At 43.0% G+C, this 18,310-nt stretch overlaps 1 protein-coding gene across 1 annotated transcript in view; it reads left to right on the forward strand.

Annotated features, from left to right (window-relative positions):
• Nucleotides 1–13,299, forward strand: part of Gnb4 (G protein subunit beta 4) — a 34,334-nt gene extending 21,035 nt beyond the window's left edge. The window contains exons 5-10 of the mRNA XM_051185840.1: nucleotides 630–693; nucleotides 2,819–2,981; nucleotides 4,068–4,134; nucleotides 4,224–4,425; nucleotides 10,382–10,598; nucleotides 12,236–13,299. Of these exons, the coding sequence (XP_051041797.1) occupies nucleotides 630–693; nucleotides 2,819–2,981; nucleotides 4,068–4,134; nucleotides 4,224–4,425; nucleotides 10,382–10,598; nucleotides 12,236–12,342 (820 nt within the window). The 3' untranslated portion in view covers nucleotides 12,343–13,299. The remainder of the gene's footprint in view (nucleotides 1–629; nucleotides 694–2,818; nucleotides 2,982–4,067; nucleotides 4,135–4,223; nucleotides 4,426–10,381; nucleotides 10,599–12,235) is intronic.
• The last annotated feature ends 5,011 nt before the right edge of the window (nucleotides 13,300–18,310 follow it).

Here is an 18,310-nt window from a genome sequence, read left to right on the forward strand (position 1 = left end):
GCTCCTGCCTCTGATTAGGATTAAAGACATGTGCTATTACCACCCAGCCCACACATTGTTCTTTTATTAAGGCAACAAGCCATAACATATTCCATGTATTTCTTCAGTACTATTTTTATATCGTATCTTTGACATCTTTTATTTACTTGGTTTATTATAAACATATGCAAGTGGCTTGTCTCACAGGATGGCAGACGGCCTCCAGCACTGCTTTGGCCTGCACAGTACCCACAGCACAGCACTGCCCTTCACTTACAGGCTCTTGAGTGACAGCCTGGGCTAGATGGGATGTGGGTATTGGGCCTGGATCTACTGTTAAGTCACTAAACTTAAGTCAGTCAATACTAAACCACTCCACTAATATCTACTGAAACCTTCATTGGTAACTAAAATGTCACAAGGGAAAAACTGAATCATAGACACTTTTAGTCAGTAGCTAAATATTACACTTTCTTTTAAAAGTTTGGCATGGAACATAATGTTTTTAAAAGTTGGAAGAAACGTTATTTTAGTATACAGGTTTTATTAGGGAAAACTTTTCTCTTCTGAAGTATCCTTCAAAGATAAAATGTATAACTAATAACTTTTTTTCCTCTCAGTGTCAAATTGTTCTTGTGTTTCTCCTCTAGGCTGCTAGTCAGTGCATCCCAAGATGGAAAATTAATTATTTGGGATAGCTATACGACAAATAAGGTAGAATTTATTTATCTTTCTTTTAAATGCTCATGTATTTGTTTACTGCCTAGCAGTTCTTTCTTACTCAGTTACTCCTTCTGAGATAAATTTATTATAGATCCAGATCAGCTCTTAGGACAGTCGGCTTTTAGTGTTGAGCTCTTTTTATTTCTAGGGACAAGCTAAAGAACAATTTCAGTGTGTGTTTGAGTTTCCCTCCATCCCTCCCTTTCTCTCTGTCTCCTCTTTCTCTCTCTCTTCCCCCCCTCTCCCTTTCTCTGCCTCTCTCCTCCTCTTCCTCTCCTTCTCCCTTTCCCTCTCCCTCTCCACCTCTCTCCTTCTCTCTCCCTCTGTCTCTCTTTCCCTTTCTCTCTCTCCCTTCCCTCTCTGCCTCTCTCCCTCTCTTTCTCTCCATCTCTGCCTCTCTCCTCCTCTTCTCTCCTCTCTGCCTCTCTCTCCCTTTCTGCCTCTCTCTCCCTCTCCCTCTCTGCCCCCCTCTCTTTCTGTCTGCCTCCCCCCCTTTCTGAGACAGGCTCCTACTTAGCCCAGGCTAGCCTTGAAATCACTGTGTAGCTGAGGCTGACCTTTAGCTCTTTAACTCTGCCTCCACAGCACTGAGTTTACAGCTATGTAGCACCACACCTGGCTTGTGAAGACTGTCATTTTTTATATAGACATGAACTTTTAAAATTTCCAGTTCTGGAATAAAATAGCTCTGACATTTTTGTTTGTGGTAGATTATGGGTGATGGTTCCTGGAGAGCTTTTCCTTGGCTTACTCCGGAGACTTCTTTGTTTTTCTGGATGACTTAGAAGATAGACATATTGAATTTGTTGAGATCTAGTAGTGAAAAATCTGGATTTTCTTACTTTACCCAACATAAGGAATTCTTGATTTCAAGTTACTGAGTGAAAATATGGGGGACATATTTACAAGTCAAATACTCTTGTACCATATATACATTAGCAGTAATTTGACTAAGCAGTCAGAAATAGTGTGTACTGAGATGAACATTCCTTAACTCTTCCCCCTGAAGGATTACACTTGGAATCTTGTTCATGCAAGGCAGGTGCTGTGTCTGTGTCTGCACACTCAGTCTGACTGAGACTTAAAGGAAACTAAATTAGTGAGCCAACAGGTTTCCTATCCTAATTGGTATTAAGCAAGTGTCACTCAAACCCATTTTGTTTTCTGAGACAAACAAAACAACCCCAAGTACACTTTTGATATTATTTTAGGTCAAGAGGAAACATGGTAGTATCACAGGATGTGGACACCCTGTATGTGGTTAGCCTTTGTAAATCAAATGCCTTCAGCAGTTCCATTTGACCTGCTTATAAGTTGGAGATCCTAGAACGTTGCCTGTTAATACAAGGGCACTCATGCAGGCCCCCCTTGGAAAAGCCATTGGAATTGGCTCTGATACTCCTCAGCCCCTACCCTTTTATGGTTCAGTGTTTCCGGTATAGGAGATGCCTCTCTTGAGCATTATTATGTCAATGACTTTGCTAAAGTCTCTATTCGTATTTTACATCTTATTCAGTAGACAGAGGCAGGCAGATCCCTTTGAGTCCAGTGTGGTCTAAAGTAATCCCAGGCCAATAGGGCTGTCTATTAAGATAGTTTCTCAAAAAACGAAAGGCAAAATCCATATAGCCTTGCTTTTATTTAAAACATTGGGAGGGGTGGTGGTGCTAGAGAGATAGCTCACTTGGCTAAAAGCTCTTGCTGCTCTTCCAGAGGCCCCAAGTTTGGCTCATAGAACCTACATCCAGGGCTTACAACTCCCTGCAGCGCCAGCTCCAGAGGATCCAATGCCTGTGGGTCTGAGGGCACCTGCACTTAATTACCACATGGACATGTAATTAAAAATAAAATCGTTCCTAAAATGAACACTTCAAATCCCAGTGTCCTGCTAACACAAATCCCAGTGTCCTGCTAACACAGAAAAGGGCATCCTGTGTGCCTGTGGTGTTTCCAGGTCTCATGACCTCCTTTCCCAAGCTCCTGCCTGTTTGTTCTTCGCTGTGCCTGTTTCCAGCCACACTTGCCTCATCCTAAGCAGATTTAGGAATGCATGGGCCACCCTTGAAGTCTTTCCCCATAACAGCCCCCATGCCTCTGTGCATTGTTCCTGTGGTAGATGCATGCCATTCCGCTGAGGTCCTCCTGGGTGATGACTTGTGCCTATGCCCCATCTGGGAATTATGTCGCCTGTGGAGGTTTGGATAACATCTGTTCCATATACAACCTGAAGACTCGAGAAGGGAATGTGCGGGTGAGCAGAGAGCTACCAGGGCATACAGGTGAGTGATTTAAAGCAGCTCTGTCCTCCTCAGCCTCCCACCTCCTGACAGCCGACCAAGGCTACATGAGAGTGAGTGTGTTCAGGTAGCCACAGGAAGAGGGCAGCAGAGATTATTGTGATTTAAAACGTAATCACTCTCAGGGTGCACATGATGACGGTCCTTTTGTTACTTTGGTGTGGTGCTGGAGTTGCCTTTGGGGCCTTGAGCTCACTGAATGTGCATTCTCTCATGGAGGTATATGCCTACCCCTATGATTTTTTTCTTTCAAATATAACTGTTATTTTGTAAACATTATTAATTTGCTACCCAAAAAAAATCCAATCATAAAAAATACAAAAGGAAGCAAATACAACCTTCTGTACTTCTGCTGCCCTGCAGCAAGGTTCAAGATTGTGTTGTCTCTGCTGGCAGAGTCATTGGTCACCAGCACTGTCACTGTATAGCAATGCTTACTCCCCAGACCTTGTCCTTAGGAGGTCCCTGCCATTCCTGTCCTTCTGTCTGTGGTTTGGGTGCTGCCAGTTGACTACATTTCTACAGAGTCTCAGAACAGTGTTTCCCTGCCATTTGGAGGCTCAGAAGATGCTTATGGAAGGAATCATGCAGATGCCACATTTCCCATAGAGCCTTCACAGCATTATTAGGGTCTTCTCCAGTGCTGGGTCCATTCTGCCATGGGTTGTAGGTTACAGGTACTGGTTAAGGAGCACCCTCTCTCAGGTGGGTCCAACCTGCAGCCTACAGACCACATGCAGCCCAGGATAGCTATGAATGCAACCCAACACTATCAGAAACATACTGAAAATTAAAAAAAAATTTATCGCAATTTTAAAAAATTCAATTGTATGATTCTTAACATGAATTCTGTAGATGACAATGTTGTGTCACAATGTCACGGTTAAACACACTGTACTGCTAATAGGCTGCCTTGCCTACTGAAACCTCAGAAGGCAGTGAGGGATTGGAATTACTAAAGCACAGCAGTGTGTCCCATGGACAAGGCTCTATTGCCCGAGTTTAGATTTTTATCTCGTTTCTGTGTCACTGGATCCATGGCCTGACATTTGCTACTCTCTGCCGCAGGCTACTTATCCTGCTGCCGATTCTTAGACGATGGACAAATCATTACAAGTTCAGGAGACACAACTTGGTAAGTCCATCTGAAAAGAAGCCCAACTTAGTGGGCACACACTGGGGAGGGATGTGGCCATCTGTGTCTGTCCTTGTGTTCACTCACAGTGCTCTGTGGGACATCGAGACTGGACAGCAGACTACGACATTCGCAGGACACTCGGGTGATGTGATGAGTCTCTCACTGAGTCCTGACTTGAAGACCTTTGTTTCTGGTGCTTGTGACGCTTCTTCAAAACTGTGGGATGTCCGAGATGGGATGTGTAGACAGTCTTTCACGGGACACATCTCAGACATCAATGCTGTCAGCGTAAGTGAAGGATGTTTGTTTGTTTGTTTGTTTGTTTGTTTGGGGGACAGAGTCTCATATAGTCCAGGATGGCCTCTAACTTGCTGTGTAGCTGAGGATGACTTCATACTCCTGATCGTCCTGATACTGCCACCTCTACCTCTCAAAACTTTACTAAAGTGCTGAACGTGACACCATTATAACAAATTGCTTGCATAGGGTCTTAAACCAGTGTGCCCTCACAACACCAAATCCTCAGTAGTCTTGATTTTTAACATTTTAATCCATAAATCTGAGTGCTTATTTTTAGATAAGATACAAGCTTTATTTTCAAAACAAGTAGGGACACATTGTGGTGAGCAGGTAGCTTCATTGGTGTTCACTGTGTGTTTGGATGAGAAGCCATCCTGTATCTAGGGGAACCACACAGGGTTCGTGAGGAAGAGGGTGCTGTTTTTTATAGAGACAGCCAAATCAGAGAGGTGTTGGTTCTGCCATGTACCGGCTTTGAAACTGACCAAGTTGCATGTCAGCCAACCTCACACTCCAGCCTTCCTAAGAGGACTAAAGCTACTTTCTCAGAACACAGTATGGAGAATAAATGGATAGTGTATTGGAAACACAGAAAATGATGGAGATTATTAGAATTACTGCAGTGTGTGTGTGTGTGCGTGTGCGTGTGTGCGTGGGTGTGTGTGCACGTGCGCGTGCACACACACACTCATGCTTGTGCATGTGCACACAGGTGCCTGTGCCTATGTATGCCCATGTGTGCACATGCTATGGAGGTCAAATGTGGACATCTGATAATACCTCCTTGATTTTATTTCCTCCTCCTTTTGTGGTACAGGGTCTCATTAGCTCTGGCTGGCTTGGAACTTACTGTGTAGACTAGGGCTGGTTTTAAATACAGAGATCCTCCTGCTCTGCCTCCCAAGAGCTGGGATTATAGGTATGGATGGCTATGTCCACCTTGTACACCTTAGTTTTGGAGAGCATCTCTCACTGAACCTGGACTAATCAAGTCAGGCCAGCTGGCTCTTGAGTTCTGGGGATGTGCCTGACTGCAGAAGCCTTGGTGCTGCAGTGACTGGTGAGTACCATTTCACATGCATGCTGGCGTTCAGTTTGGGTCCTCTTGATCGATCGTGCAGCAGGCGCTTCACTCAACGAGCCATCTCCCTAGTCCTGCTACTTCATAGTTTTAAGAAACCCAGTCAGACAGTCACAAGTAAGTTAGGCAGATGCAAAGTGCTGGAGATGATAAAGGGAGATGAGCCAGTCATGGGCTCTTGAAAAACGTGAAAATGACAATGACAATACAAGTGATTATCAAGTGGTGATCGAGAGGTGGTGCTCTGAAGGATGGAGCCGCCACTTTGAGTCAGCTGAGTGCTCTGTACAGTTCAGATGCCAAAGGCTGTAGACATGAGACATTCCATGGGAACCATGCTTGTCAATTGCAGTTAAGACATTCTAATTCTATGAGAAGATGCTTTACAGTGTTTGTGTTTCTTTATTATTCCCATGCTAACAGTCATTTTCATATGGTTGTGTAGATTACAGCTGTCCGTTTGCTATATATTGCTATGTTAAAACCCTGACTAAAAGGAACTTGGAGAGAAAAGAGTTTATTTCAGTTTACACTTCCAGGTAACAGTCTATCACTGAGGGAAGTCAGGGCAGGAACTCTAGATAGGAACCTGGAGGCAGGAACTGAGGCAGAGACCATGGAGGAGTGCTGCTTCCTGCTTGTTCCCTATGGATTGCAGGGCTTTTTTTTTTTTTTTTTTAATAACCCAGGATTAGCTGTCCAGGGGTGATACACAGCAAAGTGGACTGGGCTTGCCCACATCAATGATTTTTCAAAAAATGCCTCATAGACTTGCCTACAGGCCAATCCAATAGAGATGGAGGCATCTTCTCAGTTAAGATTCCCCCTTCCCAAATAACTCTGTAGTTTGTCAGATGGAGAAAAACTGACCAATGCAGCTTCAGAGAGCAGATGCTCAGTCTTCCTGTTGCAGGTCAGCCTGCCTATATTGACAGCATCCAGAGGAGGCACACCTGCCCTATCCTTGATGGGTCACTTTCACAAGGCTGAGTGTGCCTCTTATATTCAGTTACCAAGGGCTTTTAAAAGATGTATAGTGTGTGTGCTTGTGTCCATCTGCACAGATGTTTACTTTTCTACACAGGCGTGTGCATCTACACAGGTGTGTGCAGGTGCCCCTGAAAGCCAAAAGAACGCACTGATTATGGAATGCCCTAGAGCCAGAGTTAGAGTTGATTGTAAACTACTTGATGTGGGAGCTGGGTACTGAACCCTAGTCAGCTGTAAGAGCAGCAAATGCTGTTAAGTTTTAAAAAGCAGGAACAAACGTTGAATTTTATCACTTTCCCTTTATCTATTGATGTGTGCCCCACCCCCTGGCCTGTGTCTGTGGTGCTGAGTATTGAACCCACTCCCTCATGAATGCTAGGCAGATGCTCATTTTTGTTTGTTTATTATTACTATGGTTATTTTAAATTTTGTGTGTGAGCAATGTGGCACCTGTGCATGTGTATGGGGTAAATAGACCTTCGTATACACATGCAAAGGACCAAACAAGATCAGGTGTCCTCTATAACTTTATCACTTAAGGCAGGTTTCACTGAACTGGAAGCTTGTCTTCTTGGCTGAGCTGGTTCATTAGCAATTTCTCAGGGTCTTCTGCCTATCTCTGCCCACAGTGCTGGGGTTACAGATACACAGCCATGCCCACAGTGCTCGGATTACAGGCACCTCAGCCATGACCACAGCTCTGGGGTTACAGGCACTCAGCCATGCCCACAATGCTGGGGTTACAGGCACTCAGCCATGCCCACAGCTCTGGGGTTACAAGCATGCTCAGCCATGCTCAAACTGTCACACAGGATCTGGGAATTCAAATTCCATGTCCTCATGTCCTCTTGCAAGTGTTCTATTCCAGTCCCTACAATAGTGAATTTACAGAGACCAATACTGTTTTCATAGTTAGTTTGTGGGGACAAGACTGTTAGTTCACACTGAGGCCCTTTTGAAATGAAATAGTTGAGAGAAAAATATTGTATAAGTAGCCTAGGTTTTAGGACTAAGACCATGCCTTAGTCTCAGCACTTCAGAGACAGAAGTGGGAAAATTGCTGCAAATTTGAAGCCAGCCTGGACTACATTGTGAAACTTTGTCTTCAAAAGGCCAAGAGTGAGTGGAGCTGGGTGGTTGTGGCAATGGTGCATACCTTTAATCTCTGAATTTGAGGCCAGCCTGATCTACAGAGTGAGTTCCAGAACAGCTAGGACTGCACAGAGAAACCCTGTCTCAGAAAACAAAAACAAACAGCAACAACAACAAAGCCACGAGTGGCCTGGAGAGATGGGATAAATAAAAGGAAGTGGCCAGGGATGCCAGCACAGGGAAGAGGCTAGAGAAGGCTTTGACCTTCACAGCAGCCAAACCATGAGGCGCACAGTGAGGTAGGAGGAAGGATTTTATGGACCCGGTCCTGGAGCCTTCCAGGAAGGTGAGGAAAACATTTCCAAGAACTGTGACCATCAGTGAAACAGTGGAGGGCCGTCCCCATGCTTACTAACAGGCTGGAAATAACTCTGACCCACTACATGAATCCTTCTCGAACTTCCAACTGTACAGTCAGATCTGAGCCTAAAGAAAGATACGTCAGGAAGCTGAAAGAATAATTATGACATATTTGTATTCAGTAATTAGAAATACATTTAATTAAAGCAACTATATCCATCAAACCACTATTTTACAACCTAAGGGTAGATTATAATAATATTAAGTTAATAGTTATTAAAATGTTAGTATTTTAAAACTAGTAGTGTAGTTCAGTGGTTCAGCACTTGCTTTGCATGAGGACCAGGGCTAATGCTGTACACAGAAACAGAACACAAGGTTGTTGCCAGGAATTTAGTGAATGATATAGCAGAAGATCAATAGAAAAATTAATTAACAGCTGGACAACTGCTTAAGTATTAAGAAAATTAAGTTAGAGCCCTACTTTGAAGGCTGTTTATTAAATAGACTCCAGATGGGTAAGCTTCCTATATGAGATGAAAAGAACTAAGGTAGTTATGGGCTGCTTGTTAAGAGTAATGAGGGACACCGGGGAGATGGCTCAGTTGGTACCCACTGTGCTCCACTGAAGACCTGACTTGGATCCACACAACTCACATAACGAAGCTGGCATGGCAGTTCTGCCTGTTGTAAATCCCAGCCCTGGGGGAGCAGACAGGAGTCCTGGGGGCTTGCTCTGTAGATCCAGGTTCTGTGAGAGACTTCTTCTAAACAACATGAACATGAAATATAGAATAACTGAGGGAAACAGCTGATGTTGACTCTGGTTCCATGCACTCCCATACACACATGTATAAAGTATGTAATCAAAGAGAGTCAGGTGTGGTGGCACATACTGCTCAGGAGGTAGAGGCAGAAGGATCAAATGTTCAAGAGCATCCTCACCTACCCAGTGAGTTCAAGGTCAGCCTAGGATACAGGAGCATCTGTCTCAAAAACAAAGTGAATGAAAGATATCTAAGTGAAAGCTAAACAAACCTGACTACAGACAACCTTGACATTCTGCAGAGTCACATTTGTAGGAAATAAAGCCAATTTACAGCCATTTTTTTCCCTATATGTTAAGAAATCAACACCAACAGCTCATTTGCAGAAAACAAAAGTAGTCCCGAGAAAGTGGTTCCCAGAAGCTGAAAATGTGCCAGATGAAAAGCACATTGACTAGGGCTGCACTGGGAAATGTTACTCATATACCAGCCATGGCTGGCTCGGTAACACTCCATATCCAAGCCAGTGGAAGTTGTGTGTTTTCTGGCCTTCTGCATGTGTAATATATATGATGTGTGTGCAGGCAGGTATGGTGCTCATGTGTGTATGTGTAAACACCAGTGGTGTAGGCCAGAGGCTGATGTGTGTCCTTGGTCAATCTTCAATTTATTCACTGAGGCAGGATCTCTCAGTTGAACCCAGGGTTCACCTATACTAGTCTAGCTAGTTAGCATGCTCTGGGGATTTCATTGCTGTCACCCAAATGCTGAGGTACAGGTAGGCCCCCACACTTAGCCAGCATTTCTGTGGGTGCTATGGCATAGCATGATGGTGGCATTTGCCCATTCTGGTCTTCACAAGCACACAAGCGCTTGATCTGCTGAGCAATCTCCCATCACCAGTGTTCCGTATTTCCAAAATCTTTCCAATTTAGTTCTCGTAATAGGATTCTGAAATATTTAAACAGTCTATAAATAGTAATACTTGATTTATGGTCAGCACAGGGAATTTTAATTTGCTCTGTTTTAGACCTGTGTGTAGGGACCTCCTCTTAGGCATCCTGATGGCCCCTGGTCCTGGGAGCCACTTCACTGAATCTAATCTTAGTGTGGACATGCCGCCCAAGCCTGCTGTCATTGTGCAGTGGAGCCCACTGCTCCTGACTCCTAAGTGACAAGCACAGAGTAACAATGAACTGAAATGTTTTGATTAGACAAGTAAAGGACCACTGGCAGTATTGTTAACACTGTGTGAACAATGGGCAGCACACTTTGCATATGTTATTCAGTCCCAATACTTCAACTAAAACTAAAGCCCAGGATATTAAAAAAAAAAATAATAATATGTATCAGGCCAGGTGTGGTGGCTCACTTTTGTAACCCTAGCACCTAGGAGGCTGGAACAGGAGTGTTGTGAGTTCTGGGTCATCCTGGGCTGCATGGTGAGACCCTGGCTCACATAAAAAAGAAACAAACTTATCTGCCACTGATATGGGAAGAAGCAAAATTAGACTCTAAGCCTGCCTCACCTCCCATCCCAGGTTCTCTGCCTGCATGGTCTCTGTAGGCATCTATTGTGGTGTAGACCAATCTCACCACACCTCCAATGCCAGGTCCTCTGCCTCCATTGTTTTTATGTCTTTCTTCATTCTAGTTCTTCCCAAATGGATATGCCTTTGCCACCGGCTCTGATGATGCCACTTGCCGGCTCTTTGACCTTCGTGCAGACCAAGAGCTACTGCTGTATTCTCATGACAATATCATCTGCGGCATCACTTCTGTGGCCTTCTCAAAGAGCGGGCGCCTCCTGCTGGCCGGCTATGATGACTTCAACTGCAGTGTGTGGGATGCACTGAAAGGAGGTCGGGCAGGTTAGTGATTCTGTCTTCAGAAGCTTGAGGGCTGCTGGGCATCCTGGAGCTATCAGAACAGCAGCGGGGTGGCTGTCCTTTGTATTCTTCATTCCCTTTCATAATTGGATCATATGCCCTATTGAAGAATGGCATTAGGTCCTATAATGGTAAATTAGGGGTCAAGAACAGTGAATATAAAACGGTGCCATCTTTCACAGATCGGCTTTCTTACATCTTGGTTTGTTTGCTTATTATTCTGAGACGTGTTTTTATGCTTGGAACTCACTATGAAGCTTGGGCTGGCCTTGAGCTCCCTATCATCTGCCTTAGCCTTCCAAATACTGGGATTGCTGGTGAATGCCACCATCGTGCTATGCTAAGCTGTCACTCAGGGCTAAGCCATCATTCTCTAACCTGACAGGAAGCATGGTTTCTGCTGTGGCTAATCCTCCGAGGACACTGGCACTCTTCCAAGTCTCAACAGAAACCCTCGACTGCAGGTCCCATTAAAAGACAACAGCAACCATACTGGACTTGGGATTAAATAGATTTAGTTTTTTTAATGTTAACTAATTTAAAATTATACTCCAGGAATCAAATGGCTGTGTGTGGTTTGTTACTAAAACACAGCAAACATTTTCTGCACCCCAAGTAAGCTAGTAGGGTACAGTGGTGTACGCATGTAATCCCAATACACAGGAGACAGAGACAGGAGATCACAAGTTTGAGGCCAGCCTGGGCTATATACATCAAGACCCCATCTCAAAACAAAACTTTAAATAGCATGCCTTCATTGCTGCCAATTTATTTTTTTCTTGGTTTTTCAAGATAGGGTTTCTCTGTGTAGCCTTGGCTGTCCTGGACCTCACTCTGTAGACCAGGCTGGCCTCAAACTCACAGAAATCTGCTCGCCTCTGCCTCCTGAGTGCTGGGATTAAAGGCGTGTGCCACCACCATCCAGCTACTCAAATCTTGAGATTTGTTCATTTTGTCCTATGCAATAAAAGGAACAAATGAAAGTTATTGAGCTCTATGGCTTCACTAAGTTACAGTCTGTTCGTGTTTGGTGGTGAACAGAAAGAACTAAATGAATGATTTGGCCTATTTTGGAAATAGGATGGAAGGCAATTGTCTTGTTCTTCTGGGAAAAAGTACACTGCATTGAACTTCAACTTGGAAGTGTGTCTTTATTGAAAGTAGCACAGCTCAGTGTAGCAAAACTGGAATATCATGAACTTATTGGACATGTGGAATTTGCCTTTACATGTTTTCCTAGATAGAAAAATTACCAAACACCCAGGTATATAACACATTCTTGCTATCAGCACTTGGGAGGTAGACTCAGGAAGATCAGGAGCTTAAGGTTATCTTTGGCTGCTTACTAAATTCAAGATCAGTCTAGACTACGTGAGACCTATCTCAATTAACAAAAAACAAACAAAAAAAAAAACATTAACTTTTCAAAAATTGAAAACACAAATTGATTGCCATGTTAAAAATTCAAGTAATCCATGGTATGTTGTGTCACTGTGCCTGACTTACCTGGCAGTAGTCTCCAGGATACCTGTTCTTTCTTAATCACCATCTGCATGGTAATGCACAACTTTTGCAGTTCTAAAACTCGAATTTAACTCTGAATTGACCTTTCTTTGTAGGTGTCCTTGCTGGTCATGACAACCGCGTTAGCTGCTTAGGTGTGACTGATGATGGGATGGCTGTGGCCACCGGCTCCTGGGACAGTTTTCTTAGAATCTGGAATTAACAATGTCATATTTTCTGTTCTCCAATGGTTATCCGGAGAAATCCATGCTACAGCCTACAGCTGTGAGGAAAAAAACAAACAAACTCTACCTTCTATTTGTGGATGAAGATTTTTTTCTATTCATATGACTACATACAAAAGTCAGCTTTCAGTAAACTACAAGCAAATGGGGGTAAAAGAAACAATCAAGACTAAGGTCCCTTGCTGAGTCAAAGGGTCAGAGTATTGAGTAGCTGTGTTGACTCTAATCCCGACAGATTCTTGTTTGTGTTGGTCTTCTTTCTGTAGGTTAGAATGTATTCTGTAGCAGATGACAACTGTGTTTGCATTTTGTTAGGGACACCCCTTGAGCTCTGTATATATGAGAAATGTTACATTTTTAAAGTGTTGTCATGGAAGAGCTAGGACCCATGATAGGCAGAAGTGAAATTGTAGATATATGTACTGTCTGAAGGAGTCCCCCTGGGTTCTGACATTGCATTTTAACCTGACTCCAACAGCTTCATGATCACGAGCGCAGGTAGGTGAGGGAGCTGTTCATGCATTCTTTTCCGTCCTTTGAGGGGATAGGTGATGTGAAGGCCAGGGTGAAAAATTTCACTTTGACATAGGGATGCACTGAAATGTCATTACAATTTATTCTATTAATAATCAGTAGACACTGGCATGTAACTTTTGGCATTCTAAAAGGCTGAGCCCTTTGAACCATTGTACCTGTTAATTTTACCTTCTGAAACCAAGTTTGTAAAATGTACTACTATTTCAGAAGTTTGACAAAACCTGACTGTCCCTGCATCTGAAGACTCTTGCCCAGTATTCTCTGTGATAGGTAGGGAAACAGTGGCTCACCTTTTAACACTTTTGAGAAATAAATGTAAACTCATCTACTCAACTGACACTAACATATATAAGATGGCTTTATGAATACTATGTAATTAAAATCTGAATTGGTTTAAATTATGTGTACCCTTGAACTTTTGCTTTCCCATTTTGATGGTGCTGCAGAAGGAATCCAGGACCTTGTGCCCGCCAGGCTTGCCCTGCATCCCTGGCTCCTCAGATGGGAAGCTTTCTATTGCTCTTCTTCTCAGCATGACACACCTGTTTCTAAGTAGCTCACTGCTACTTATACTTAGAGCTGAACCCTAGAACCTAAAGCATTGCTTCAGAGGGGTTCATCTTGCAGCAAGCTCTCCAACGGCTCAATAAAGTGTCAGTCACTGGGCTGCCCTGCCTCCAGACTGTACAGAGACGCCTCTCCTCTTTTTCGCCTGCAAATTTCAATGATTGATAATAGCAGACTATTAAGTCTTGATGGGTGCTACCTTTGTGGGTTACTGGATGTATACAAACACATTGTTTTGTAATTCAATAACATGTAAGTTGCTGCGTTAAAGTTGATCACCTGTAACTGTAACCTTAAGACTCCAAACTGTAAATCTGTAAGTTTTCATCCTTGCCTTATACTGTGAATGTGCCCATGTATGTATCTGCTACGATGAAATCATCAGTTTTATTAAGGCCAGTTGATCTTAAAAAAACTCCAGTGGACAGGGCTTCCTCCCACACAGCTCCAGGGTTGGACCTGAGTGGTCCAGAAAGGGAATGAAAAGCAGACACAGACACAGGAAAGCTTGGCTCATGTAGACTGGGCTCTGTCTGTGATGGAGAAACTGCAGCCCCGGGAAGTGAGTGTTATATGGAGTAGCAGTAGTGGTGCTACTGCATACAGATGAACAAGGAGCATTTACAGAATGCTGCTGGATCAAGGAAACAGGTTTAGCTAATCTCTGTAGAGCAGCCTCTGCAGGGGAAGACTTCAGGTTGTAAACACTGTGGGAGGGTGGGGGTGCTATGGTGGGCTTTGCCATTCTCCCATGGGTCTGAAGCAAGGGTCTTTGACACAGCAGTACCCATGTCAACAGCACATAGTCACTCAGGGCTTCCTTTGCTCTCTTCAGGATGGAGAACTGAGATACAGAGTAGAAGAGAAACAGACCATCGGTGGCAGGTGTGAATGTGTCCCTTAGTCCTTAGTATCTGGGACCCCTCTGCTCCTGTGTACTTGTCAAATAGGGAGGTCACTTCATAAAGCATAGCTCCTGAAATAGGACACATTTTATTTCAAAGTGCCCTACCACTTGGCTACATCTACAATCTGCCCTACCCAAGTCAGAAGAGTTGAGGCATCTTAGAGGATCACAGTCATTCCCTCAAAAAGGGCATGTGTTTAAGTCCACTGTGTAGCTCAGAATTCATGCAAAACTCTGTTCAAAACAGCACTTCTAGTGTGCATTAAAAAATGGGGCTAGGGATTTAACCTGGGTAAAATGCTTGACATGTAAGACCTGGCACATCCTCAACTGTGTGTGTACGTGTGTCAGGCAAAAGTCATACTAAAAATTTCCTATGGCCCTAAATAGTGAAAAATGGAATTTAGGCCTGAAGAGTTGGCTCAGCAGTCAAGAGCACTTGTTACTCTTGCAGAGAACCTGGATTCAATTCCCAGCAACCATATGGCAGCTCATAACCACCTGTAACTCCAGCCCCAGGGAATCTGACTTCTTTGGGCACTAGGCACATACACATACATGCAGGCAAAACATTCATACACAAAATAAATCTGTACAAAGGAATGTACTTTCATGTTTCTAAGAGCTTGTACAGAACAGAATTTAAAGGTTCCCTTTACTAGGAACCATGATGAACATGTGGCTAACTGTATACACAGCACCAACGTCTGACACAGCAATGACCTTGCTCAAGTGGCTTTCTACTGGTTGATGCCTTTAGAGCATCACTGCAATTTCTGCTGTGGCTAAATACAGTGCCTTAGCAGGTTGATACATAGCATGCATAACATCAAACAAAAGTTGTCTTTGGGATTAGCGAGATTTTTAACGTTTTGGCATGGCTCCTTCCTTGGCCTCTAGCGGGGTCCACAGACATCTGTCACTATGATGCTTCCCCCAAGAGTTATTTAAGGGCACATTTCTTTTCTAAGGCAGTGTGACCACCATGTGGTTGACTGCCTCAAAGTGCTGTTGAGGAAGGACATCTCCATCTACCTTGACATGAACAGGCTTCATTTTTGATAGCTGCACTCCATGTAATATTCCAGGTCTCTAATTAGCTTGGACTTAGTTGTGATACACATGTACTGTACTGAATTCCAAATCCATAAAAGCAAAGTGTTGGGATCTGGTCCTTCAAGAACAAGTCTAGGCAGTAGCTGTCATTTTAATTAAGATTTAGCAAGCTGACTGATGTGTGTCTTGGATGTTATAGAATTTTAATCTATTAATGAGAAATGAACTAGTGCATGCCTATAACCCTTCACTCGGAAGGCTGCAACAGAGGGATCACTGAGAGCTGAGGCCAGTCAACCAGGGCTAGCAGATGGAAACCTTATCCCAGGGACTAGAGAGATGGCTCTGTAGTTAACTGCTTGCTGTTCTCACAGAGGGCTGAGTTCAGTTCCCAATTCAGGTGGCTAACAATTGCCTGTAACTTCAAGGGATCCAAAGCCCTCTTCTGGCCTCCTCAGGTACCTGCACACACATAATTCATAATAAATCCTTTTTAAAAGAAGAATTCATACCTTAAAACACCATAAAAAAGGATTGTTCTATTGCTGAAAAGTACTCTCTAACCCTGTTGAGGTCTTAGATTTAGTAGTAAAACTAAGACTTTATTTTAGAAGTGGAACTATTCAGGGAAATTATGTGACTATGAACATCTTGGATTTTGGTTGAACTGTTGACCAACTAGCCTAGAAGAACTGAAAAGGCACTCCCCCAGATGGACCTGCAGTCATTTCAATCAAGGAATATTCTTTTAGAATCTACAGACCACCCCAAGCTGCAAAAATACTTAAGTACTGAGTTCATGTTTTCTCTCTGGCCACTGTGGAAAGCATGGTTTAAAGTGATGTTTAGGCTCCTGTTTTTGAAAGCCACCCACAGGTGAGTCTGTCATTTTACAGAGATAATCTTAAATTGGATGCTGTGGAATGTGAAACATTCTGCTCTTCACTGGCTACAACAGGTGCTCACATGATGTCTAAGTCAACATCCATCTTTAGCCACAGACTGATGGAACATCTTGCATTTAGGAAATGTTTTCCATGTTGATAGTTTTCTAACAGTTCTTTTTATTCTTCTTAAACCCAATGGCTGATTTTGTGGAGGAGGTATGAGAATGTAGCGTAATAAAGAAAAAACTTGTTTCAACTAGTATGAAATCTTCCATGGCATAGCCCTTAACTAGGACTTCAATGGCACAGCTGTAGGTTGTCCAGGCCTTTTTGTCCTTACACAACGGTGCTCTAGCCTGTCATTTTCTCATCAAACAGCCATGAGATAGCCCACACAGTTGGTTTGAGTATTTTCCTCTAAGGCACCTTAGAAATGCCCTCAAATATTTTCAACACATGAAACCAATTGACTAGGAATGTCAGCCATGTCTAAAGCTTGACCATACAAGCAGAGGACTTGTGCCATGACTTGACAGTATTCTGAGATAGAACAGTGATTCACTCCTAATTTGTACAGCTGATTATAAAATACTGTTGTAGTGAGCTGATTCTGTAATCTATAACCAATAAAGTGCTTTTCATCATCGTTTGTTGTACTGTGTTTTAAATCAAATTTTAGTAAGATTTTAAAAATTAAGCCCCAGAACTAAACTCTAGTACTTCCATGGTTAGCTCTACTTCCTTTGTTTAAATACCGGTCTTGATCTTAAAAAAAAAAAAAAAAAGGTGTCACCAACCCAAAGCTAGCTTTTAGTTTATTATTAAAACCAGATTTCTCATTCACGAGTTGGTCAGTCTTTCCCTTAGTCAGCACAAGAGCAGGTCTGTAATTCTAGTACTTGGGGGATAGATGCAGGAAAATCCCAAATATGAGGACAGCTTGGGCTACATGGTAAGATCCTGTCTCAAAAGAAACATCCATGCTTTTCCTGTTGCTTGGGATAATTTAGCTTCATTTTTAAAATTGAGAAATCTATTCAATGTTTGTATTGTCTTATTACAATTTCAAGATTAACAAGAAGAGTTTGAATTAGTTACCAATACAAACAAAAGTCAGGGCATGTTGGCACACACCTTTAATCCCAGCACTCAGGAGGCAAGGGCAGCCTGGTCTACAAAGCTAGTTCCAGGACAGCCAGGGCTGTTACAGAGAAACCTTGTCTCAACAAGAACAAAGGTTTGTGTTGGTTATATCTATTCAGGCAGTCTTGCTAGCTCAGTACTTAACAGCTACATGTTTCCCATGGAAAACCTCTCAAGTGGCCCAACAGTGGTAAACCAGGGATCTCACATGGTGACTGGCCAAAGGAAGTAAATTATAACAGTGCAGTAAACAGGGCCTCAAATGTGAGAGAACTCATATGACTACCATGAAAATGACTGGGAGCTGATAATGAAAGTCACTAGTTTTGAGATAAATGCTGCATTTATCAACTAATAGACAAATAGGTTTATTTTCATCTTGTAAGCTTGCATACTTATAAAAAAATGTTTTGTAGAAAGTTAAGATCATACAAAGTTTATAAATTCTGTAAACATACACAGGAAATCAAGTATGTACGTAGTTACCGAGCAGTAACAGTTGTGATTACATTCTGTGTGATGCTGGAGCCCAGCTAGCACAGGTACACTCTTGCATGGTAGAGGAGCTGACTCCCAGTTTTTCAACACTGTTCTCAACAGCCATGACCTGGTCAGCCAGGAGCTATATTCCTAACTAGTGATGGAAAGTATCTTGTACTATGAACTGGTTCACAGACTTCTGCGTTAAATGAATGGAACCACCTGCAGGATTTCATACCTCTGTGTTGAATCTTGAGAATTTGCACTGAAAGTTTAAAAGGAATGTTGATGACCCAGGGATAACCCAGAGAACTACACTGTAACACACTAATTATGTGGCTAGAATTTAAAGTGCTCTGTGTAACTTTG

This window comes from Phodopus roborovskii, unplaced genomic scaffold (assembly GCF_943737965.1).
Source record: "Phodopus roborovskii unplaced genomic scaffold, PHOROB, whole genome shotgun sequence".
NCBI classification, from domain to species: Eukaryota; Metazoa; Chordata; class Mammalia; order Rodentia; family Cricetidae; genus Phodopus; species Phodopus roborovskii.